This window comes from Balaenoptera ricei, chromosome 3 (assembly GCF_028023285.1).
Source record: "Balaenoptera ricei isolate mBalRic1 chromosome 3, mBalRic1.hap2, whole genome shotgun sequence".
Classification (NCBI taxonomy): domain Eukaryota; kingdom Metazoa; phylum Chordata; class Mammalia; order Artiodactyla; family Balaenopteridae; genus Balaenoptera; species Balaenoptera ricei.
The window spans coordinates 154,758,083-154,784,814 of NC_082641.1; the positions used below are offsets into that span (position 1 = coordinate 154,758,083).

At 39.3% G+C, this 26,732-nt stretch overlaps 2 protein-coding genes across 3 annotated transcripts in view; both read right to left on the minus strand.

Annotated features, from left to right (window-relative positions):
* Nucleotides 1–26,732, minus strand: part of LOC132362731 (ELKS/Rab6-interacting/CAST family member 1-like) — a 177,451-nt gene that overhangs the window by 41,804 nt on the left and 108,915 nt on the right.
* LOC132362736 (uncharacterized) lies at nucleotides 5,249–26,466 on the minus strand. Of its 2 annotated transcripts, none has more exons than XM_059917722.1 (3): nucleotides 26,026–26,466; nucleotides 23,259–23,361; nucleotides 5,249–7,279 (listed from the first exon to the last, which is right to left on the minus strand). In XM_059917722.1, the coding sequence occupies exons 1-3, from the start codon at nucleotides 26,351–26,353 to the stop codon at nucleotides 7,105–7,107; spliced, it is 606 nt and encodes a 201-aa protein (XP_059773705.1). In that variant the 5' UTR covers nucleotides 26,354–26,466; the 3' UTR covers nucleotides 5,249–7,104. The 2 variants fall into 2 exon arrangements, with proteins under 2 accessions (XP_059773705.1, XP_059773707.1); XM_059917724.1 differs by lacking the exon at nucleotides 5,249–7,279 and adding an exon at nucleotides 18,678–19,910.

A 26,732-nucleotide genomic window follows, 5' to 3' on the forward strand; every position in this document is an offset into this window, starting at 1 on the left:
ACTGCAGATCTTCTCCACCAAACCTCCTTTCAAAGGATGAAGTTGATGACAACTTCGTCCTTCTAGTTAGTTAGGCTGAAATCCTTGAAATCATCCTGACACCTCTTTCTGTCATACCCCACATCCAAGCTATCAACAAACCTCTCTTGGAAGGCTGGCCAAGGAGACACTTTGACGTAAGCTTCTGCCCAATCCTGACGCCTCTGCCTCCCTCCCACTATGTTGTTCCCAAGGGCACATGCTTACAAGTATTCTACACACTAAACCCTGTTTGAGTCTACTTCCCAAATGATCCAAATGCTTCAAGTCTTCACTACAAACATCCATTACAATATTGTGCATAGAACAGCTTATCCCTACTAGAAATAAAACAAAGGATGATTTTAGCTGATCTATGTGTAGAATCATATAGTTATAGATTCAGAGATTAAGGATATTTCTTGTCTTCTTTACAAGGACACTGAATGCCTCATGCTGCCTTACTACTCTTTTTGTTTATCCTCCATGCAGCAATGAAAGGCTTTAAATAAATCTTATCCATTCAAGTCCAACTGGTATTTTTTCTTTCTCTTCCCTGAGGAGCATCTTTTTTCTATACTACCACTTCTCTATTACTTCAGTTATTCACTGCATTTAGTTGTTTATCTTATTTTTTTCAGAAATATTCCTTCATAACAAGGAGGTGCTAAAAACCTCATTTCACAAATAGGTATGAAAAAGAAATATCTTGAACACCTTTCCTAAAAAGAAATCTAAAGGTAGGTAATTTAGTACATAAGACTTTAGGAAAGCATTAGAAGAAAGTAAGACAAAGTCAAATATTAACAATTTACTGAACATAAATTCTCATTACACAAAAAAGTATCTCTCCTTATAACTTCAAAATATTAATAGGGCCACACAGCAAAATATCAAGTGTCAGATGCAGCTAGACTACAAAATGTTATGTTTTTATTTTAGAAGTATGTTTTTTATTATTGCTGAAACGAGAATTTTAGGAAAAAAAACTACCATCAGTTTCTTAACATGTAATTTATTTGTAAAAGTCAACCAGAACAATCTGAATTCAATCATCAGCTCAGGAAGCAGATTCCATGACATTTTTTCCCCCTAAATGCTAAATGACACAGGCAGCGATAAAATATGCAGAGAAAGAACCATGTCACAGAAGATGTGACAATTTTGATAAATGATGATAAATTGTGATGTAGAACAGCCGTTTGTAAGCTGCTGTTTTCAAAAACATGTATTTTAATGATGATTTTTGCCAAATATCATTTTAGAGAGATATTCTGTAATAAAACCATTGACAAACAAACTTGGTACCTTATTATAAATTAGAACAGAAATGTATTTAAGTTTTCAGCAAACTTGTAATTTTGCTTTGAATGAGAATGCATTTTAGATCCAGTCAGTTCCTTACAATGTTAAACACAGTCATCATCTGACCCAGAAATCCCACTCCGAGGTATAAAACAGAAATTAAAACATACTTTCACACAGACCCTTGTACATGAATGTTCATACATGCAACATTATTCATAAAAGACAAGAAGTGCAAACAACCCAAATGTCCATCAAGTGACATATATCAATAGAACAGAATATTATTCAGCAATAAGAAGGAATAAAGTACTGATACATGCTACAATACGGATGAACCTTGAAAATATTATATTAAGGAAGCCAGTCACAAGAGGCTACATATCATTATGTTTATATGAAATATAAATTCTATTTATATGAAATGCCCAGGATAGGCAAATCCATAGAAATAAGATGTAGATAAGTGGTTGCCTAGGGTTGAGAGTGTAGAGGGAATGGAGAATAATTGCTAATGGATATAGGGTTGCTTTCTGGGGTAATGAAATGTTCTAGAATTGTGCACGGTGATGGCTGCACAACTCTCTGGCTATACACAACCTCTGAATTGTACACTTTAAGTGGGTGAACTGTATGTGAACTACATCGCAAAAAAGCTATTTATAATGCCAGTTAAAAAGGCCAGTCAGGGGCTTTCCTGGTGGCGCAGTGGTATAGAATCCACTTGCCAATGCAGGGGACACGGGTTCGAGCCCTGGTCCAGGAAGATCTCACATGCTGCGGAGCAACTAAGCCCACGAGCCACAACTACTGAGCCCAAGTGCCACAACTACTGAAGCCCGCGCGCCTAGAGCCCACGCACCGCAATGAAGAGTAGTCCCCGCTCGCCGCAACTAGAGAAAGCCCACACACGGCAACAAAGACCCAACGCAGCCAAAAATAAATAAATAAATCAATTTACTTTTTAACAAAAGGGCCGGTCATGTTGTAGCTGTTTATAACTTGTATAGACTTTTCAAAGTCTAAATCCCTAATTATTAAAATATGTTTCTTACTGTCCACAAACCTCATTTCATTTCCTTACATAAAACCATCTGCCTATTCCACTATAAATACTACACGTAGTGAAAGAAAGTGCTTCTAAAATTAAATCATGTTTTCAAAACAGATTTCTCCTTAATATATTTAATTTTAATGATTCGCATGTGAATTATCCACACTTTCCATTAACTATGGTTAAATTTTCAATCTCAGATAAGTATCCCCCAATACAAAAGCACATTAACAGGCCATTCCTCTCCCAACAGAAGCTGTGTGGACTAAATTTTTAACGTATTAGCTTGAATTTTAAAAAGCAAAATTAAGGAGGCAGATCTGTAAGAAAAGCAAGCACATGAAGTCTCAGAATTTTAGAATGGAAAATATTTTCAAGATTGATCCTCTTCAGGACTACCAAAACTTTAATATCTAAGAACTAACCCCAGGAATTTTGTGATATTCTCATATCACCTTACTTTTTAAATTTTTATTGGAGTATAGTTGATTTACAATGCTGTGTTACTTTCTGCTATACATACCTTACTATTTTGCCTTATTATTTATATTTACATTAAGTTGATTCCTTTCCTTTCTTTTCTTTTTAACTTAGCAATGTATGACACAACATCAGTGAACTTATGGGTTTGGTAATCTATCTGTACTAGTCTAACAAACATTACAATAAATAAAATTTTAAATGGTGATGTGTCTATCACTTAAAAACATCTTGCACATGACCAGTACTACATCTACCACACTATGGGAAACACTGATCTAGTTTTATCTTCTAATTTTATGGGTGAGAAAGTTGAACTTCCTGGTGACTCTCAAAAGTCTGTGCACATCAGAACCTCCTGGAGGGTTTGTGTTAAAATAGAGAGTGCTGGGCCCTTCCCCAAGAGCGTAGGTCTGGGGTAAGGTCTGAGAATTTACGTTTCTAACAAATATCTAAGTGGTACTAATGCTGCTGGCCCAGGGACCGCCCTTTAAAAACCACTGACCCAAACCTACTAACCCCAAATTAGTCAGACCCGAATTTAAACTAGAACCCAATCTTCTCTTAGATGCTCTTATAATTATATGCTCTATCAAACATGTTTAATGCTGCTGAATTTTATTCACCTTTCACTTAATTTTACTCTTTTCAATAAAGGTGATTATTAAATGCTAAAGATCAGGTTTATACATTTTTAAGACTTAAGAGTTGTTATAAAATACTGATTAATAAAAATTTAAGGAAAAGAACATTACAATCACCTTTGAGGACCCTGAATCCCTTTTCTTGTTCACATACCCTCCATTAGTCCTTTGAGATAAACATTATCTTCAAGTCTGTGTCTTATCATTCACTTGCTTTTCTTGTTAATTTTCTCATAGCTATATCTCTAAATAATATATTGTTTAGGTTGTATGTTCTGAGCTTTATACTATATCTTTTTATGCTATTTACTTTTTTATTCAATATGATGTTTTTGAGATGTAGCCCTCGGTTTTTATCAGTAATTCATTGCTTTCATGGAGGGACACTATTTCATCTACAAGAAAACAGCACTAAAACTGTTGACTATTTTTTTTCATTTTGAAAAAATCAGAGGTAAAAAAGAAGTTGCAAAAATAGTACAGAGAAGTCCTATGTATGCTTCATCCAGTTTCCTCCAATGGTTACATCTTACCTAACTATATTACAGTATCAAAACCAGCAAACTGGTTTTGGGACAATGCTTGTGTATAGTTTCATGCCATTTTACTATATATGCAACTCTCAATTTTTAAGTTCTTTTTTCTTTTTTTTTTTTTCTCGGGGGCCGCCCAGGCCGCGAGACCAAGAGCCGCGGGGGCCAGGCCGGCGCGCCGCCCCCGCCCCGCCTCAGGCCGCCCGCGCTTGGGCCGCCGCCCGGCGACTCGAGGCCAGTCCCACCCCGCCCCCACCCCCGCCGCCGGCCCGGGGGTCGCTCACCTTCCGCGTTGCCCCAGACCACCATGCCCGGGCACAGCCGCCTCCTCCGGCCTCGCTGGCCCCGCCGCCGCCACACGGTGCCCTCGCCTGGGGAGGGGAGAAGGGCCGGGAAAGGAGTCGCACCGCCGCGCCGCGGTCCACGCTCGCCCCACGCTCGCAGCGGCCACACTGAGCGCGCCCAATGGCTGCTCTGTCCCTCCCCCTCCGACGGGCGCGCGCGCCGCGGCTCCGCCCCGCCCCTCCCCCTGCGGCGGCCGGCGCGCTCCCAGGCTCCTCCCCGCCCTTCCCCACCCGCGGCGGTTCCGGCCCCGGCTCGCACTCCGCCCCGCGCTGCGCAAGTGCCCGCCTCGCGCCTAGCCTCGGGCGACCCTGAACCACCGGCGCGGCGCCCCTCCCAGGCCCGCCCGCGGAGGTCAGCCCCTCCGCTGCATGGGACAGTCTCGCTCGCGGGGGCGGAGAGGAGCACGGCGCCGGCCCGCCTTCCGCATCCCGAGACCTGCGCGCCTCCCGCTGGGGTTGATGCGCTGTTCTCCTCTCCGCGAGTCCCCGCCCCGCGCTGCACTCCCCAGTCCGGGAGGACACTAGTTCAGGGACTGACCATGCTTAATCAAGATCATTCTATTGATATTAATGAATATCTGAGTTACTTCCTTTATTCCCCCCCCCCCGCCAATTAAAGACAATGCTCCTACCTATTAGAAAAATGAAAATCCAAACACTGACAGCCCCAAATACTTGCAAGAATGTGAAGTAATAGGAACGCTCATTCATTGCTGGTGGGAATGCAAAATAGTACAGCCATTCTGGAAGAGAGTTTGGCAGTGTCTTACAAAACTAAACATACTCTTACTATACCATCCAGCAATCGGACTCCTTGGTATTTACACAAAGGAGTTGAAAGATTATGTCCACATCAAAAACCTGGACACAGATGTTTCATAGCAGCTTTATTCATAATTGCCAAAACTTGGAAGCCACCAAGATGCCCTTCGGTAGATGAATGGGTAAACAAACTGGTGCATCCAGATAATGGAATATTATTCAGCACTAAAAAGAAATAAGCCATCAACCCATGAAAAGATATGCAAGAACTTTAAATGCTTATTACTAAGTGAAAGAAGCCAATCTGAAAGGCTACATACATACTCTTTGATTCCAACTAAGTGATACCATAATGGTGGATAATGTCATTAGTCAAAACCCATAGAACATACAACACCAAGCGTGAATCCTAATGTAAACTATGGACTTTGGGTGCTAATGAAGTGTAAATGTAGATTCATCAATTGTAACAAATATACTTCTCTGCTGAGTAGTTGATAATGGTGGAGGCTATACCTATGTGGGAACAGGGGGTACATGGGAAATCCCTGTACCTTTCACTCAATGTTGTTGTGAACATAAAACTGCTCTAAAAAAATAAAGTCTAGAAACTTTAAGCTGTAAGATGAATAAGTTCTGAGGTTCTAATGTATAGCATGGTGACTAGTTGATAACACTGCAATGTATAACTATAATTTGCTAAGAGAACTTAAAGGTTGACCCCCAAAACATATACATATATATTTATATATTCCTCTTTACCATAAATGTACGGCTGTGCTCCTGGCTTCTCTAATCTCTTCCAATCATCTATTTTTATTTCTGCTCAGTACCATGCTGTCTTAATTGGCAGAGTTTTATAAAAGCGAGTCTTAATATCTAGTAGGTCAAAAACCCCCAATTCACTCTTCCATTTGCTGCTAAGAATCAGCTCGCATGTTCTATGTGGGGGAGGGAGGTGAAGGAAATTCATTTTAGCTTCATAAAACCTCTAAAACAATTTGGGGAGAATCACATCTTCTGTGGATTGAAATTTTCTATTGAAATAAGATTTATTTCTCCATTCCTTTAGTTTTTCTTAAGTGTCTTTGTTCTATAATTTTCTCCATATAGTTGTTGCCTATTCTTGCTAGAGTTATTCCTAGGTACTTTATAACTGTGATAATATTATAAATGGTATCTCATTGCCTTTTCTAAATAGTTGTAGCAGAGTACAGAAATGCAATTGATTTTGTATATTGATTTTGTTTGCAGTATACTTGCTAACCACTTTTATTCATTCGCATACTTCATCTGTAGATTCTTTTGGTTTTTCTACAGGGACAAGATATCCTCAATGACTAGTGATAGCAGTTTCTTCTTCTCCAATGCTAAGAATTCTTCTTTTTCTTCCTGTGTAAGACTTCCTATATAATGCTGCAAAGAAGGATTATCTTATCTTGTTGGTGAAAGGTGTCTTATCTTGTTTCAATATTACAAAAGAATGTTTTCAATGTTTCACCATTAAATATCACATCTGCTGAATACTTATACCTTCTAATGATAGTCTGTTCATTTTGTATCATGAATAGATACTGAATGTTATGGAATGCATTTTCTACATCTCCTGAGATTAAATTTTTTTTTAAATCAAGAATTCAGTGGGGGACAGATGGATTGAGAGTTTGGGGTTAGCAGACGCAAACTATTATATATAGGATGGATAAACAACAAGGTCCTACTATACAGCACAGGGAACTAAATTCAATATCCTGTGATAAACCATAATGGAAAAGTATGAGAAAGAATGCATATATATGTAACTGAGTCTCTTTGCTGTACAGCAGAAATTAATATTGTAAATCAACTGTACTTCAATAAAAAACTTACTCTGCACCCATAATGTGTCACACTGTTCTAGACAGTAGAGGCAAAGCAGTGACCAAACAGATGAAAACACTTGCCCTCAGGGAGTTCACCTTGTATTAAAGGAGAACAAACACAATGAATAAATAAAATGCATAGTTTGTTACATATTGATCAACACAAAAGGCAAAAATGAAGTAGAGAGGGGAACAGGTAGTGTGGGGAAGGAGGTCTGCAACTTCAAATGCAGTGGTAGGAATGGGTGTCATTGACAAAATGACATCTGGCAAGAGCCTGCAAGCAGAAACAAGAGCATAGGCATAGCTTGTATGCAGTAAGCACTGCAAGGCAATATGAAGTTCTGTTACAAATTCTGTGAAGGAAAAGTGAATTTCTGAGTAGGTTCACTGGAAAATATAAATGTTAACATACTATTTTAGTTGCTAATTCCCTATCACAAGCAATGAAGCTTAAAAATCTTACATCAACTATTAAGTAAATTAAAAAAACAGCTGAAACCATTATAACCACCAGTAGTACCAAAGTAGCATTCTTATTAAAAGTGTGAAAATAACCATTTCAACATAGAATACAGAAAGATAACAAAAGTTATTCTGTTGTTCAAAGTAAATTATTATAAAATTTCAACTTGGGTCACAGAAGCCTATCAAAAAAATAAGTATGGGAAAAGCATAAATGGAAAAAAGAAATATTCACAAGTACAAGACCTAAAACTCATTGTAAGTACTCCCCATAAGTTATCTGACCCAATCCAGGGCTAACACTCTAAAGAAACATGAAAACAAAAAGACAATCACTCAGACACCAGATGACAGAAAGAGGAAAGGAATCGTTTCAAAGATGTGTTACAGAAAGTTCAAGTACAAAATTTTCAAATGAATATTGAGAATGCAAAAGGAAAACAGACCCAGCAAGTCTAACTAGCAAAGAAATAAATAAGCAAAGACAAAAAGAGAAGTACATCTAAACACACAAAGACTGACCAAAAGAGAATAAGGAAACTCCTAAACCAAAAGGTCACAGAGGTGTCCTATCCAACATTAGCTCATGGGATGATGATAGGTGTTTATGCGGGGGGGTGGGGGGTGTGAATAGGTCAAAGTTAATCTATTAGATTCTTTATGCAGTACATCTCAGAATCTTTCAACATGCCACTGTGAATTATGAATCACTAACCTACTTTGGGGGTAGCGTATGGGGGGCACAGAGTAAGTACGCATAAGAATGTAGTCTTTCCCATGCCAGCTCACCATGGAACCCTTTATTTTGGCCAAAAACAAAAGTCTGTGAGAAAAATGTTGTCCTAAAGGATGGTAAGACAGATGAAATTCATAAATCGCTTTGTAGAGTTAAAGGAATGCTAAAAAAAAAAAAAAAAAAAATTTAAGGACTTTCTGGTGGTTGTTTTTTTTTTTTTTTTTTTAAAGGAGAATTATTTTTATTAGAAATTATAATTCTGTCTTTAAAGTAATAAAAGAGTAAGATGTGTGAATATAAGAATACTAATAAAATAATTACATTCATATTCACAAATATATGGCAAGGGAACATAACAGAAAAATCTTGTAAAGAAATAGTTTGATCCAGTTGCATTTTGCTGTAAAATGTAGCAATCTGTTTCATTCTTGGGTAGCAGTGGAAAAGAAAAAATTTCATTTTTCTTAAGACCAAAAGATGATCCATCTGTCCATGTGAGATGACCTTCTTTCTTCAAATCATTAAGACCAGTCCATATTATTATTTGATTCTTTGACCTGAGATGTGAAAACATAAATTTTTTTTCCTCTTCATTTTTTATATCCACAAGGTGTGCAGAAATTAAAGATAACTTACAATGTTGCTGGGCTATATTCCATGGCTTACTCTCTTTGCTAATTCTATAACAGTTTTTTAATGCTACCCATCCTTGTGAACATGAACCTGTTTCAATTTGAACATCCAGTCTCTGAAATATATTTATAAAATCCAAATGCAATTGTTTAAATTCAAATGTAAAAACATATAAGGTGGCAGGTTTCAAATCATCCCACTCATAAAACATGACATTATTTTGCATAATTTGTGAAGAATTATTAAGCGATATTGACACTAAAGTGTCATTGGAAGACAGAACACTCCAGTTAAAAGAAACACTCGTACTTGTTGCTATTGTTTTAATATTTCTAGTTGATATTGCACGGGTTTGAAATGACTTTTCACTTAAAATTTGTCCATATTTTATGGACTGTATAATGATGTGACAGTCTTCACTTTCTTCTAGTGTTATTATTGATTTTGGAAGCTTTTGTGGGTCTGCGAGAATCCTTTTCACATTTTTTTGAGCAAAATTATTAACAAGTTGGTATTTTAAAAAATAAAATTCAGGACTTCCTCCCTTAGGAAATTCATCCCATTCAATAAAAATTGTTGTTGTTTGTTTATTCTTTGGTATATAATGGAAACTTTTTGAGATCTTAAAAACATATTGTATCCAGAGCAGTAGAATAACTGATTTCTCCATCTGGAAGCCGAAGCGCGACGGGTGCTCAGTGGAGGAAGCCTGTGGGTGCCGGGTGCCGCGCGCACAGCCCCCGCTGACACTGCCAGACCCTGACCCCAGCCGCGCCAGCCAGCACTTTGCAAGTTTCTGGTTGTTGTTTTTTTCTTTTATTATTGGTAGAAAGCCAGCCAAGAATCAGTTGGACTTACAAACATGAGTACATGGATGAATAAAAGATAGAAAAGAGAATAAATCAAAATTCTGATATATTTTACTGAAGGGGATATTTGGATACAAATTTTGTTATGAAGCAGTCCAACTATGCTAAAGTAAAGAAATAAAAATGCAAGGGTTGTACTCGTCCTAACTGACAAAAGTGAAATAAATCACCAGGATGGAATGGTATCCAACCAGAGTTCTGGATGCTCTTGAGGACGACTATGAATCTGTAGGCAAAGTTAGATAGAATCATCCAAATAGCCCCAAATTTGGCTCCTACAAAGGCTCCGGAGAAGACCCAATAAAATAAGATTCATTGTGGATTTGTTGGAAGTATAGGGTAGGTTGAGGGAATTTTTAATTAAGAATAGACTCAGACACTGAAGTAAAAATAACCTAATAGAAGAAACACCGTAAAGTTATAGAATCTATAGATATCTGTATTAATTCTATATCTATAGGTAGATTCTGTATCTATAAAGAGAAATAGATATAAAACACCTGAAATTTTTTGAAGTGGTAAATAAACTGAGGCAGGAAATAATGTTGATTTAGACTTTCGACACATCTTAGGCAACATTCTTCAACAAAGGCTTAAAATATTAAATCACTATCAAAAGAAATATTCTGCCCCAGATAGGAAAGTGGCTTGGTGGCAGAAAACAAAAGGAAGAAATAAGCAAAATTTCAAATATAGTTTATCTCGGGATATTAGTGAAAACTAGTCTCATTTGTATAATATTGAAAAATGGAGCACACGGCAAATGTTCAGGTTTAGAAATGAGCAGTGAAATGCCAAGCGCCAGAGATAACCGACGGAGAGTTATTTATTTATTTAGTACAGTCCTGGCAATGACAAGGGTCATAGCCAGTATGATCCACGACATTCAAGGAAGCTCTCCACGTGCCAAACACCACCTGAGTCACTGTATGTGCATGACTTTGTTTAGTCTTCACAACTTCCTACAGAAGTAATTGCCATTTTATTCCATGAGTTTACAAGCTAGACAGTAAAGGCTCAGAGAGGAAAGTAACTCCCCCAAAGATCACTAAGGTAAGTAGGTGGCAGTAATAGTAGCTACTAAATGTTAGAGCTAAAATTTGAAACCTGGCAACTGACCCCAGAATCCTTACCTACTTTGGGGGTAGGGTATGGGGGGCACAGAGTAAGTACGCATAAGAATGTAGTCTTTCCCATGCCAGCTGACCACGGAACCCTTTATTTTGGCCAAAAACAAAGCACTGCGAGAAAAATGCTGTCCTAAAGGGTGGTAAGTCAGATGAAATTCATAAATCACTTTGAAAGGTTAGAGGAATGCTAAAAAAAAAAAAAAAAAAAAAAAATTAACTACTGCACCAATGGTTCTCAAACTTGAGCATGCATCAGAATCACCTGGAAGGTGTGTCAAAGACAGACTGCTGGGCCCCATCCCCTCGAGTTTCTGACTAAGCAGATTTTGTGGGTTCCGAATTTCTATTTCTAACAAACTGATGTTTCTGCTCAAGGGCCCACACTTGGAGAAATATGGTCCTAAGCCACAGGTGGTGAAACAAGAGATCACGATAAGAATGGTCTCGGGAAAAGGAGAAAACCTAGGTGAAGAAAGCTGGCGTGGAATTAAGGAAAGGAAGGATGAATCATCCAGTAAATGGGGTCCAGCTAAAATCACATGGAAATTTTCCTGGGCCTTTTGCTCCCTGGGTGGGCAAAGAGTCTTCCTGGGACCTCAAACAGCCTAAAACTATTCAACCCAGCTTCGGGCACAGTAGAAATTTAATGGCAAAAGGATGTCCCCACGTTCAGGATCTCTGTACTCTGGCTACCACCACAAACCTTACCCACTGACAATGCCTAGAACTCCTTTAACAGGAAACAAAACGTTTTACTTTGTAGCAAGAAATAGAAGCTTGAGAAGGAAATAAGTCCTAAAAAGTGAATATATATCGCTGTCTACAGATCTCATTCCAAATGTAAATGACTGCTTATAGATTAAGGTCTATAGGTCTAATATAACATGGCATGTCTAATATTCTTAAAATTACAAAAATTCAGTTTTATTACTTTGGAGAGGAAGCATGATGCTACATGCAAGGCATCAAATTTGATGTTAGAAATCCTATATTTGGGGATAAATGACTTCTGACAAGTCTTTTTTTGTTTCTTTGTTTATATTTTATTTTTGGCTGCGTTGGGTCATCGTTGCTGCACGTGGGCTTTCTCTAGTTGCGGCGGGCGGGGGCTACTCCTCGTTGCGGTGCACGGGCTTCTCATTGCAGCGGCTTCTCTTGTTGCAGAGCACAGGCTCTAGGCACGTGGGCTCAGTAGTTGTGGCTCGCAGGCTCTAGAGCGCAGGCTCAGTAGTTGTGGCGCATGGGCTCAGTGGCTCCGCGGTATATGGGATCTTCCCAGACCAGGGCTCGAACCCGTGTCCCCTGCATTGGCAGGCAGATTCTCAACCACTGCGCCACCAGGGAAGCCCAACTGTATTTTCTTGAGGAGAGAATTTCCTATTCTTAGGTAGGGAGCAGAGGGGACCATCACACCTCAGTCACTGGACCAACTTCATACTCATTTTCCTTCTTTATCAGGTTCAATGTAGACGTTGCATCAACCTTCCTAACACACAGACACACACACCCACACACACACACACATATGTAGAGACTTCCAATGTCCTAGTTCATATCATTAGTTTTCCATTGGGCCAGAAATCTTTCATAGGTTCTGAACCCCCGTTTTGTCTCTTCAGCATTATGAGCCAACTAAGTCTTTGCTTTGACTTCAGTTAGCTTTTGTTTGACTTCTTAGCATCTTGCCTTGTCTACCTATTTATATATGGAAAATACTGCAAGGGAACACTGTTGCTGAATCCAGCTCAGTTCTCTGAATCTTTACTCTCTCTGTGATTTTGGTCCTTAAAATTCTAGCTGCCTTGTTATTTCTCAATTCCAACTCTGGTTTCCTTAGTCCTATGACATTGTCCTAAGATCTACTGGCTTTTCTACCTCTTAGGAGTCACATTTGGTTTCTCAGACTTTTGCTCTTCATCGGTAGTTTCTAAATGACTGGGCTAGAAAAGCACGTGCAGAATATTGTTCTCACTTCAGTGAGTTTCTTTCTCTATTTTACTCTTCTAGGTCATGGCTACCTCAGTAGCTTTCTAACGCTCACAGTCAAATGTTGCTTATGATTTATCTGGCCTTTCTAGTATGTTTTCCTAAGGTAAACTGATATAGTTGGAAACAGAAGTTCGTACCCACCATTTAAAAAATTCTGTTTGGGGCTTCCCTGGTGGCACAGTGGTTGAGAATCTGCCTGCCGATGCAGGGGACACGGGTTCGTGCCCCGGTCTGGGAAGAACCCATATGCCGCGGAGCAACTGGGCCCGTGAGCCACAATTACTGAGCCTGCGCGTCTGGAGCCTGTGCTACGCAACAAGAGAGGCTGCGATAATGAGAGGCCCGCGCACCGCGATGAAGAGTGGCCCCCGCTTGCTGCAACTAGAGAAAGCCCTCGCACAGAAAAGAAGACCCAACACACCCATAAATAATAAATAAAAAAAACAAAACAAAAAAAAAAAAACCCAGAATCCTTTGTTTAAAAAAAAAAAAAATTCTGTTTTGTCTTTCTATGAATTCTCTCCTTGTCCCATCTTCTGTCACTTTTTCCCACCAAAAATTCCCATTCTCACAGATAGATTATTTTAAGATTAAAAATTATTATTAAGGGCTTCCCTGGTGGCGCAGTGGTTGAGAATCTGCCTGCCAATGCAGGGGACACGGGTTCGAGCCCTGGGCTGGGAAGATCCCACATGCCACGGAGCAACTAGGCCCGTGAGCCACAACTACTGAGCCTGTGCGTCTGGAGCCTGTGCTCCGCAACAAGAGAGGCCACGACAGTGAGAGGCCCGCGCACCGCGATGAAGAGTGGTCCCCACTTGCCGCAACTAGAGAAAACCCTCGCACAGAAACGAAGACCCAACACAGCCCAAAATAAATAAATAAATAAATAAAAATTAAAAAAAAATTATTATTAAGCTAATATGTTAATTTTGAAAGGAATTAATTTTGCTTTGAACAAGAACACAGATTGGTGAATGGAATATGGAAGATGCCTTAAGACCTTTTTCATCTCTAAGAGTAGTATCCAACCATCGGTACCATAATAAGTTTGTCAACTGTGGAAGAAAGCAGTCTTTATAACATCAACATTATTCAATAATCTCAAAAACTGCTTCACTATCCTGCTCATGCCACCAATTTCCAAATGTTCAATGGGAGCAGAGAACCATGGGATGGGACATGGAGAAATGGCCTGTCATAGTAACTATAAACATTGGAAGAATGAAATTATAAATAAAGAGGGTTTTCTATGAATATATTTGAAATGTTTGTTCCTAAAGAACTTGTAGAATAAGACTCAGAAGTTTACACAGAAACACCTCTTGATAAGTATGAAACTCAGTAAAATTTATCTCATAATAGTTTTTTCTTTTGTGTTATGTGATTGTCAGAGTGACACAAAACTATTTTTATCTGGACTTCACAGATCTTATTTTTACTATGGGATCAGTGACCCTACATGTTTGAAAAGTGGCAAAATAGTTAAAATTGGAACATTTCCCCCAAATCCAGGGCATATGACTTACATTTCTGTAGAAGGCAATATTATATTTCTGTCTAGTTCTGGGGTAAACATTTTCATACCTGCCAATCCAATTTGACTAATGTATTGTTTTTACAGTGCATTAGTGGAAATTAAATGGTAAATTCAGTCAAACAGCCATTTCATACATCAGAAAGGAAAATCAGTCAACACAACTGTCTGACCGAAATGAATGAAGAAAACAATTCAAGGCAAACAACTGTCCCAGTAGACTTGTATAAATACAGTAGTGGTGTCATGTGCAGAATTAATCTTTCCTCACCCTTAACTGGAGAACACTCTGCCAGCCAATTCAGTCACTCAAATGATACTGAATTATAATATTCCAGTTTCATTTACTCTCAGTTACTGGTGACTGCCCTTCCTTCTCCTCCTTCATCTGTCCGTCAGTGAGGAATGTCAGAGCAGGACAATAGTAATATTGGCATATTGTAATGTACTGTCTTGAATTCCACAGCTTCAAAATTCTTAGGCTAACTCAATGATCTTAAAAGAGTCTGGTGCAGAAAGGATATGTGAATTAAATGGCAGACCACCGGCTGACCCTTCCAGCACTAACATCCCTTATTCCTGGTTCTAATATATCACAGAATACTCAAGAGGAAGTTTTTGAGTGGTCAGCAGAAATATGGCTCCAAAGCAGGCACATGGAAAAGAAATGTTGTCATCTGTGATCCACTTTAAAGTTGACTTGTCTTTTACTCATAAACCAGATTCAGTGTGAATTCTCTTCTGCTGAATGTTAGAGAATCTGTTGGAGGAGTGTGGCCAATTCTTTTGAATTTTTTTACTCTCTAACATTTTTTTAGACATCTTTATTGGAGTATAATTGCTTTACAATGGTGACTTGGTTTCTGCTTTATAACACAGTGAATCAGCTATACATATACATATATCCCCATATCTCCTCCCTCTTGCATCTCCCTCCCACCCTCCCTACCCCACCCCTCTGGGTGGTCACAAAGCACCGAGCTGATCTCCCTGTGCTATGTGGCTGCTTCCCACTAGTATCTGTTTTATATTTGGTAGTGTATGTATGTCCAAGCCACTCTGTCACTTCATCCTAGCTTACCCTTCCACCTCCCCATCTCCTCAAGTCCATTCTCTACGTCTGCATCTTTATTCCTGTCCTGCCCCTAGGTTCTTCAGAACAATTTTTTTTTTTTTTTTTAGGTTCCATATGTATGTGTTAGCACACGGTATTTGTTTTTCTCTTCCTGACTTACTTCACTCTGTATGACAGACTCTAGGTCCATCCACCTCACTGCAAGTAACTCAATTTCTTTTTATGGCTGAGGAATATTCCATTGTATATATGTGCCACATCTTCTTTATCATTCATCTGTTGATGGACACTTAGGTTGCTTCCATGTCCTGGCGATTGTAAATAGTGCTGCAGTGAACATGGTGGTACATGTCTCTTTTCGAATTATGGTTTTTTTAGGGTATATGCCCAGTAGTGGGATTGCTGGGTCGTACGGTAGTTCTATTTTTCGTTTTTTAAGGAACCTCCATACTGTACTCCATAGTGGCTGTATCAGTGTACATTCCCACCAACAGTGCAAGAGAGTTCCCTTTTCTCCACACCCACTCCAGCATTTATTGTTTATAGATTTTTTGATGATGGCCATTCTGACTGGTCACACAAAGAACTCTGGCATGGTGGTCATCATCTAGCTAATCCTAACATGCAGACATTTATGAGAGTAAAGTCAGGTCTTTGCCAGAGTGGGTTGCTTATTTGGGCAACTGGGTCAAATCAAGAAGGGCAAATGTAGGCTGCCAGAGTAAATAAGGAGAGGAAGAACAAAAAGAACGAGACATTATCATTCATCAGTGATTTCCCCCCCAATATTCTTAGCCTCCACCTATCTCCATCTTACTGGTAACACAGGAACTAGACTGAACAATCAGGTAAAAGGTCTCTACAGAAACTGAGTTAATATAGAAAATAAAAAAATAAAACATAAAATTGTAAATTTTCTTCCTAGGGATAATTGAGATGATAGTTCAGTAATAACGTAAGATCAGGTGAAGTCTAAAGAAATTTTAGAAAACCTGGATAAAGTAAGAAAACATCTGTTCGCCGGCATCCGAATGTTCGCGAGACACCGAGACATGTGGGCCAAGTTCTGGAGAGAAGGGAAACACAGACGCAAGCTTGACATTTGGTGCAGCTTTTCTCCTCGGGGCATTTGCTGATTCAACTCATACAGCCTAGGAACTGAAAAGCCAAGGAGTTCAAAAGACTCTAACCACAGAAGCCAAACGGCAAGAGCTCAAGCTAAAAGCAACAACTAATGGAATGACAGGCTACACGTATCCTTAGTCTCACAGGGCTGGCGGAACCATTACATTTAAAGCCTAACAAATACAAGGGTAGTTGGGAATAGGGAGAATCCAAACTTTCACATGGTAATCCCAAAGGGCAACACCCGTAGAGGAAGGACAAGACAGAAATAGAGCAACCTTCACACAGACTGAAAAACAGCTTTGAAGGAGCTCAAACTGAGAATGGACTAAGGTTTCCAGTCCCTATAGTAACTGTCTGCCATGGGCAAAAGGAAATCTTTTCAAGAGAACGATAACAGCATCCAGAATGTGGAGGTATCTTAATAGTTTCCTAAAATAAGTTAAGCCCAATTTTAATATAAAAAATAATTGGACATACCAGGAAAAAGACTAAATGATTAAAAGCTCAAAAAAAAAAAAAAAAAGGACAATGTAAATAGACACAGGAGGACAAGAGTTAGTAGGCGGTTAAAAAACAAAACAAAACAACTATGATTAAACAAAGAAAATAGACACATGGCAAATAAGCATATGAAAAGATGCTACACGTTCCATGTCATCAGGGAATTTTCAATTAGAACAACAGTGAGATACCACTACACACCTATTCAAATGGCTAAAATCCAAATACTGAAATCCCAAAGTTGTTGACGATGCAGAACAACTGGAATTCTCATTTGTTGCTAGCAGGATACTTGGCAGTTTCTTACAGAACTAAACATACTTTTACCATACAGTGATCTAGTAATCATGCTCTTTGGTATTTACCCATAGGAACTGAAAAGTTATGTCCGCATAAAAACCTGCACATGGATGTTTATAACAGTTTCTTTCATAATTGCCAGAACTTGAAATCAACCAAGGTGTTTTTCAATAGGCGAATGGATAAACAAACTATGGTATATCCGTACAAAGGAGTAGCATTCAGCGCTAAAAAGAAAAGGCTATGAAGCCACGAAAAGACATGGAAGAAGCTTAAATGCATATTGCTAAGTGAAAAAAAGCCAGTCTGCAAAGGCTTACGTGCATATTATATGATTGCTGTATGAAATTTAGGAAAAGGCAAAAGTGTGGAGACAGTCAAAAGATCAGTGGTTGCCAGAGGTTGTGGGGAGGGAGAAAAGGATGGGTGAAGCCCGGAATTTTAAAGGCAGAGAAACTCCTGTGTATGGTTCTGTAATGGTGGATACAGGTTATTGCACGTTTGTCAAAAATCATAAAATGTACAAAACAAAGAGTGAGGTCTAAAGTAAAGCATGGACATTAGTTAGTAATAATGTATCAATATTGGTTCATTAACTATAACAAATGTATTACGCTAATGTAAGATGTTAATAATAGGGGAAACTAGGGTGAGAGGTAAGGAAGTATGAGAACTCTGTCCTTTCTGCTTAATTTTTCTGTAAACCAGAAACTGCTCCGAAATAGTCTGTTAATTTAAAAAACAAATCTAGACCTGCATACAAAACTTGCACGTAAACCTAACCACAGCAGCATTATTCATACGAGCCCCAAAGTGGAAGTAACCCAAATGGCCATTTACTGTGAATGGATAAATGAAACATAGTAATATCCACACCATGGACTATTATTCAGCCATAAAAAGAAATCAAGTACTGATACATGCTACAACATGCATGAACTTTGAAAACATGCTAAGTAATCGTATGATTCCATTTGTATGCAATGTCCAGTCTAGACAAATCTGTAGAGACAAAGGATATTAGTGGCTGCCTAGGGTTTGGAGATATGGGGGAGTGAGTGACTTATAATAGATTCTTTTTCTTTCGGGGGGTGGATGAAAGTTCTAAAATTGATGGTGGTGGCAGATGCATAAGACATTAAATTGTACACTTTAAATAATATGGAAAGTAAATTATATATCAATGAAACTATTATTTAAAATTATGATTAATGTATTAAAAAAAGGACAACATATACAATTTAAGCAGATAGTATTTGTGAAATGCAACCAAAAGAAACTTCTAGAATTAAAAAAGCTGAAATTAAGCACTCAGAAGATCGGTTGAACAGTACCTTAGTCAAACAAAAGAAAGGATTACAAATGTCAGTTAAAAAATAACTACACTAAAATTTGGAGGGAAAATGATGGAAAACAGAGAAATAAGTACTTAGGACATATAGAGTATATATAAAACACTGTGTCTAGCCAACCCCAAGTCACACAGCCTAGGGAGGAGACACACAGCCTACCTGAATCACAAGGACTCCTCCAAAGGAAAAATGAGGTTCTGATGCCAGAAGTGGAAGGAATGAATTACAAAGAAAAAGAACAATGGTAAACTATAATCTAGATATACATTGGTAAATACATAGGTTCCCTGGGGTTGTGATCTGGTACAAACAATAAAAAAAAAAAGATAAGACTCATAGTAGAGGCTGCTAGATTCTGCTGAGGAAAATGTCCAGGGAGGGAAGAGTTGATTTATTTCCTTGTTTTTTGAGAGTCCACATATAAGTGACATCATGCACTATTTGTCTTTGTCTTATTTCACTTAGCATCGTGTCCTCCAGTTTTATCCATGTTGACTTAAATGACAGGATTTTCTTCTTTTTTAAGGTTGAATAATATTCCATTGTATATATATACCGTATTTCCTTTACCCATTAATCTACTATGGACACTTAGGTTGTTTCCATACCTTAGCTCCTGTGAATAATGCTACAGTGAATGTGGGAGTACAGATATCTCTTCAAAAATGATGATGTTTCCTTTGGATATATACTCAGAAGTGGGAGGGAGGAAGAACTTACGACACAAATCGACCATGTGTAAAAGATGTAGGAATGAAAAACTCTGAACACCTAGGAAGAGTGTAGAGTATTTGGCAAGGTCACTGTTCAAGGTCATACATAGTTTAAAATTATGACATTTCAGTGAGCCTGTGTGCATGAAGGCTTGCTTGTATTTCGGGATTTGAATACAGTGCAAAGAAGTGCTGCTAAATTTTCGATCAACATCAAAAAAAGGGTGGAAATGTTTTTTTCTTTTATTATGAAACTGGAGGAAAGGCAAGCCTAGAATTCTAGGCCCACTAGAATTTTCCCTGATGATAGTGGTAATTTAGGAGAAGAAGAAGGATCCAAGGCCATAGAACAATTTTGAAAGCAAAATAAGGCTGCTGAGTCTTCACCCAGTGTACGAGATTAAGTTCTAATGGCGTATGATGAAGTGGGCGTGACACAGCTGGCAGAGCTGGTTGAGTTGCTGAAAATGGCTCTTGAAGCTACAGGCATTGGACAGTAGACGTAGAAAAAGAACAAGGTAAATCCAAAAGAGTGGAAGGACAAAATTAATCAAGAGAAAAGTCAAAACTAGAGAAGAAAAGCAGTAAACTTGGCAAATAAAACCAAAAGCTTGTTCTTTAGAAAGACCAATAAAATAAGCAATATTTGGCAAATATGTTCGAGATGGGGCTAGCTATAACACAGCGAATTTTTTTTTTTTTAATTACGGAAGAATACTATGGTAGCTTTATACCAACACATTTGAAAATCTGGACAAAATGGCTGATTACTGATTAGTTATATGTAGCCATTATTTACTTCCTGTTTTGAGTAGAGAATACAAGAAGCTTTAGGAAATTAGAAAATATAATCAAAGATATACACCTTAGAAAGACATCAGTTATTTTCCAATGTATTAAAAAATTAGAAGAGTCCTAATACAAAAATCAGATATGGAAAATTTACCCAAAAAGTAACTAGAAGCACATTTCTTTGAAGATCTTAAGTCCTAAGTAATATTAGCAAATAGATTCCAGCAACATATTTTTAAAAAGTCATTATGATCAAGAGGGATTTATCACCATAAAGCAGATTTTTTCAAGTAGGATAAAGTTGGAATGAGGAAAGAAATGTCCATATCCAATATCAAAACACACTCCAAATTTCAGTAGTTTAAAAGAATCTAATACGCTGTAACAGTACATCAGTAGATTATTCAAGCAGAATCGGAACCCATGTATATGTGAGAAATAAAATATAGGGTAAATAAAGTACAGGCTGTCTTCACTGTGGAGCTATAAAAATGATCACAGAAGCTGAACTGTGCAAAGTTGATCTCAGTGATTGATGGGGAAAATATTATTGTTCTATGACCTTAAAATCTTTCTGACAAAAACACTAGAAACTTTCTTGTTTGTTATAAAGTTATAGACTTAAAAAAATTAGTAAATCTTGTATTTAGTTAATACAGTGCAACCTAAAACATTAGAAGTACTGAAAATTAACATGTTTTATTCCATTGTAAAAAACTTATGAGACTTCTAGTTTTGAGTCCAGCAAGGAAGGAGCTTGGAAGTTGCCACTCTGTCCTAACAGGTAAATATCTGGACACACTGAAAAATCAACAATTCTTCTTAGATTCATTAGAGAAGTGAGGTCACAGGAAAAATCACCGTGCCCAAAACTGGAGAGGCAGATGGCAGATACAGAGAGTAACAACTTACCGGAACAGAAACCCAAGAGCAGAAATCTCTGTGGAAAGCAATGGTGAGGTAGGAAAACCTGAACTATATTTGAAGGATTGCTGGAGGCTTGTGTGGAAAAGTCTGTGAGGTAAAAACTCCAGGGAAGCCCCTATCCTTTTGCGACTTTTGTCTCTTGAGCTCTACCAGGTTGTGACTACCAGGTGAAGGTCAAAGGAAAATCCCCTTGGAATTCTGGCAGGGGGAGGGTGCAAGGAGCAATTTTGAAATACACCAGAGCATTCTGCTGTTCTTCATAAGGCCTGCCCTCAGGAGAAACGGTTTTACCAGAGGCCTAACCTATGGGGTTTTGTCAGAGCCTAACTGACCTGCGGGAAGGGAAATATCCTACCGTGACCCCTGCCGGCCACTGGGTTTCACCTAAGGTGAGGGAAAATACTGAGAGGCACTTGTGACATTCATAGCTGAGGAGCACATGCTCATTATAAGACTGAGACCTAATCATAAGACTATGCAATGCTTCTATAACACCACATCTCTAAAGGACTATGTACTGCAGTGAATTTCACCAGTGCATCGTGTCTGGATTTTCAAGGAAGAGAAAAGTGAATCATATAAAATGCCTGATTAAACCGAGAAATGGCAGAAAAAGAGTGGAATGTAAAAAAGGAACAAAGAACACTGGCAATAAATATGAAACAGTAACAAATATGGTAGGTATTAATCCAATGATATCAATAATCATTTTAAATACCAATGGTATAAATACACCAGTTAAAAGACAGAGATGGTCACAGAGGATCGATAAACAAGATCCAAATATAAGAAATCTACTTTAAATATGAAGGCACATATAGCTTAAAAGTAAAGGGTTGGGGAAAGCTACATCATGCTAACACTAATTAAAAGAAAGTGTGAGAAGCTGTATCAATCTCAGACAAAGCAGAGTTCAGAGCAAAGAAAATTATCAGACACAGAGGGACATTCCATAACGATAAAGGGGTCAATTCTCCAAGAAGACATAACAATTCTTCATGTTTATGTGCCTAACAACAAAGCATCAAAATTCGTGAGACAACAACTGATAGAACTGCAAGGAGAAAGAGATAAATCCACTATCATAGCTGGAGATTTCTACACCGCTTTATCATAAATGGACAAATCCATCAGGGAGAAATTCAGTACAGACATAGCTGAATTCAGCAACACCATCGACCAAATGGATACAATAAACATCTACAGACTACTTCAACAACAGCAGAATACACATTGTCTCAAGCTCACATGAGTACACACGAAGACAAACCACATTCTAGGCCATAAAACACACTCTAACAAATTTAAAATGTCAGAAATCATATAAAGTCTGTTCTCAGACTGCAGCGAGGTCAAACTGGAAGTCAAGAACAAAAACAAAGCTGGAAAATTCCAAAATACTTGAAGATTAAACGGTTCAATTCTAAGCAATACATGGACCTTGCTGTATGTGAACTGAATAACATGCACAGTGACCAATCACCTACAGACTTTGAAAGAAGGGACCTGATTGTTCACTGACCATGATACACATCTGTTATATCCCGGGTGATTTGTGGAGTTAAGAACTAGCTGTGAAGTTTGTACTTTATGCCCTTCCTCACAGTTAATATGGCAGTAACTGAAATTTGATGGTTTTGTTGTGGTCCTGGGATTATTTAACTAAATCATGGTAACTGAAATTCATGCATGGGCAAACTGTTCAGAGCGAGGACTGCATGTGTAGCATACATTGGGTAACATTCCATTGCAAGAAACAAATACCTAGAAGACTGTAAGATAGGATGAGAAATCATACTCTTGTTATGAGGAAGTCTGTCCCTAAGCAGAACATGAAACTGAGATATCATAAAGAAAAAGGCGAGTTGATTTGACTTGATAAAAATTAAAGAATTCTGCACAGCAAAAGGCAACCCAAACATAAAGATAACTGACAAACTGGGAAACCAAATATAAATATCTGACCATGGATTTGGCCAACAATTCCTCTTCTTCACAATAGTATGAGGAGGGAAAATCTCAGTGAGTCAAACCTCATGAATCAATAGATGAGAGGTTAGACTAAAGTTCTCATATGGTGTGGATTTAATTTTATGGAATGCAACTTACCTTCCAACAGAAAATGTGAGTATTACCAGTCTTATGAAGATCCTTGGCAATGCAAGTAGAGAAACCTTGAGTAACTGTGTGATAGATGCATCTCTTTCCTGTTCTATAAGAGGAGGAGAACAATGAACAGAATGTCTATTTCTCCAGGGCAGAATTCCAATATTGCCTCTGTACCACTGAGCCTTGTAAAACATCGAAGCGGACAGTCTTTAGCAAATCACTCTTAAAGAGTCAAGAGGGAAAGAAATGGAAAGGCTAATGAACTTGCCAATGACCTATGTAGCCCTGACTGCTGAAAACAGCGATGATGGGAAATATGTGATGCCACGTATGTGAAACTTGAAGAGCACAGAGATTCAAATGGAGTAGAGTAGGGAAGAATGCCTCTGATAACCCACCCAAGTTGAATTATTTATAGTCTCAACTGGGAAATGTTGATTAAGAAATGAGAGGAAACAGGCAAGAGCGGCCCCTGAAATTGTGCCTAAATACCTCCAATATTCCTAAGGAATCCCACGGACAACTGTGTCAGAGCGGAGCTGACAAAGGGAGTATATAGTAAGCGCAGAGGTCATGGCCTTGTCAGCCAGCATATGGAGAGCATTACTGATCCTCAGCAAATCATTACTGATCCTCAGGAAAATGTACTGTGACTGGGTCCAAAACCTGACTGGAATTTTCCATAGATGTGTGATATTGGAGATGGGTTTGCAGGTGCACTTGCCAAATCACCTTTGCAAAGCACAGTAGGCCACAGCCAGAGGAGCAAAGGCTGCTCTGCTCTTTCTCAAGCAGAAAAGGATTTTAGAAGTGCCCACTTCTGTCCCACAAAGGATGGGGATAGCAGATTACGAATTAGTGATTAGCACAGTATCTGTGATCCCTCGGCTAATTTCCGTCTTGAAGCTGGGATATAAAGACTCAGGTGTTGGGTGATGAGCCACAAGCCGTCTGAACAGGTGCTTAATCAGGACTGGACAGGATGAATTCAGGCCTGGGCATCTGGCATCTGGTTCCAGCCCTTTTCCTGGCAGTTAACCTTTAGACATGTCCCTGACACCTTTGCATCTGTAGCTTTTCGTTGTTGTTGTCAGGTTGTTTAAATGTGTAAAATGGTGATAACACTACTTGGTGGCATATTCTATTTTAAAAAACCTTCCATTACTCCACGCACATCAAACAGTAAATGCGTTCTCTTAGTAAACCTGCATAACAATTTTCTGAACTCTTGTGTTCTGGGCAAGACTTATGAATACAGCAGGCAAATAAAGTGAAAGGTGAGACAGTACATAGTGTTGTATTCAATTGGGTCTTGATACCCAAGTGTGACTCTTCACCAAGGATTATGCAGTAGTTCAGGACACAGATTAAAGTTGTTTAGAGTGTGTCCTAAAGTCTCACTGGCAGAATTTAAATCTCTACTCTGGAAATTGTAGACCTGAGACAAATTGCTTCCCTCAACTTCATTTCCTGCATCTGAGAAAGATAATAGTATCTACCTTGTAGTAGACTGAATAATACCATTGCCCCCAAATGTCCACATTCTAATCCCCAGAACCTGTGAATGTCACCTTAAATGGCAGAAGGGACGTTGCCAGTGGGATGAAAGTAAGGGTTTTGAGATGGGGAGATTCTCCTGGACTACCTGGATGGACCCAAATGTAACCACTGGTATTCTCATAAGAGAGAGGCAGAGGAAGTTTTTACTCCAAAGAGAATGTGATGATGAAGTTGGGGTTGGATTGATGTGGCCAGAAGTCAAGGAATGCTGGCAAGGAAACAGATTCTCCCTTGGAGCCTCTAGAAGGAGGATGGACGGCCTTGTCAACTCCTCGTTCCAGCCCAGGGAAACTGGTTTTGGACCTCTCTCTTCCAGAACCATAAGAAAATAAGTGTGTTTTGTTTTAAGCAAGCACATTTGTAGTAATTTGTTACAGCAGCCCTAGGAAACTAATGCGTACCTCATAGGAACTATTTCTCCAATTAAAATGTGTGCCTGGAAACACACTTGGTGGCATGTCTGACACATGGTAGGTACGCTACTGTAGGTCGTTCTCGGAAACTGAAGCCTTGGTTTTGAGGGATCATCAAAACCAGTACAGTGGTTGCCATGTTTCTCCTTGTTCATCCTGGTGACAAACCTGGTAGAGAGAGCTCCATCCTTTCCCACAGGATGCCCACCCCAGTACTTAGAGGGAAGAGGTTATGTCTCACTTAAGGCACCTTCCTCTTTTCCTTTCTACTTTTTTTTTCATTCATCTTCATCCAACTGGCCTTTCTAAATTTTAAAGAAAACAAGACCATTTCTCGATGGATTCAGATACTACCCCAAGTTAATATTCCAACCAAGTTCTTGTTCTTCCGGGTCTCATCACCAGAAATTTCTGAGCCTAAATCCTCTCTAGTTTTTAGGATCACCCATTTTCTCATTTCTCCCTTCTCTAGTTCAGAGTCTTGTCAGTTTAGTCCTTTCCCTAACCACAACTTATAATAAGGTGACACAGCAAAGTGATGAAAGTCTAGACGGTCTGGTTTTAGTCCTGGGTTTTTGCCACCTACTTACTGTGTGGCATTAGGCAAGCTATTCAACCTCTCTGGGCCTCAGTTGCCCCAAAAAAAGGTGAATATTACATACCTACAGGGTTGCCGTTATGAGGATTCAGTGAGTTAATATTTGCTAAGCACTTAGAATAGTACTTGTTGTAGTCTAAGCACTACAGTTGTGCTTGTTAATAACAGTAATTGCAATTCCAAGCGTAAAACTTACTCAGCTTTCTGTCATAACTTTGAAAGGTTGGTCTATCTTTTGGCCGGCGTTTCAGGTAACTGAGTCGAGGCACGGGCTGAGGCATTGCTACCACTGGGTGGTGTGTTCCCAGAACTTGGAGCAGCGGTGTGAAATGGGTAGTAGTTCTACTTGGAGACGGGGCAGACTGGACAATGACGGCCCGGGAAGGAGGTGTGGTGTCCATAGCTTCGGGGTCAGAGGTGCCGCCTGCTGAATGACCAATGGCAGCCGAAGCCGTAAATGGGGGGCTGGGGAAAACAGGGGCAGAATGGACAGTGACGGCCCGGGAAGGAGGTGTGGTGTCCATAGCTTCGGGGTCAGAGGTGCCGCCTGCCGAATGACCAATGGCAGCCGAAGCCGTAAATGGGGGGCTGGGGAAAACAGGGGCAGAATGGACAGTGACGGCCCGGGAAGGAGGTGTGGTGTCCATAGCTTCGGGGTCAGAGGTGCCGCCTGCTGAATGACCAATGGCAGCCGAAGCCGTAAATGGGGGGCTGGGGAAAACAGGGGCAGAATGGACAGTGACGGCCCGGGAAGGAGGTGTGGTGTCCATAGCTTCGGGGTCAGAGGTGCCGCCTGCTGAATGACCAATGGCAGCCGAAGCCGTAAATGGGGGGCTGGGGAAAACAGGGGCAGAATGGACAATGCCGGCCTGGGAAGGAGGTGTGGTGTCCATAGCTTCCATA

Excerpts from the sequence above, each read along its gene's own strand:
- LOC132362736 (XM_059917722.1), bottom strand. The coding sequence starts at position 26,353 with ATGGACACCACACCTCCTTCCCGGGCCGTCACTGTCCATTCTGCCCCT. Across the intron at positions 23,362-26,025 it reads AAGTTATGACAGAAAGCTGA|AACAGGAAAGAGATGCATCT; the intron begins GTAAGTTTTACG and ends CTCCTCTTATAG. Across the intron at positions 7,280-23,258 it reads CTCACATTTTCTGTTGGAAG|GCTCTTGCCAGATGTCATTT; the intron begins GTAAGTTGCATT and ends TTCTGCTTGCAG.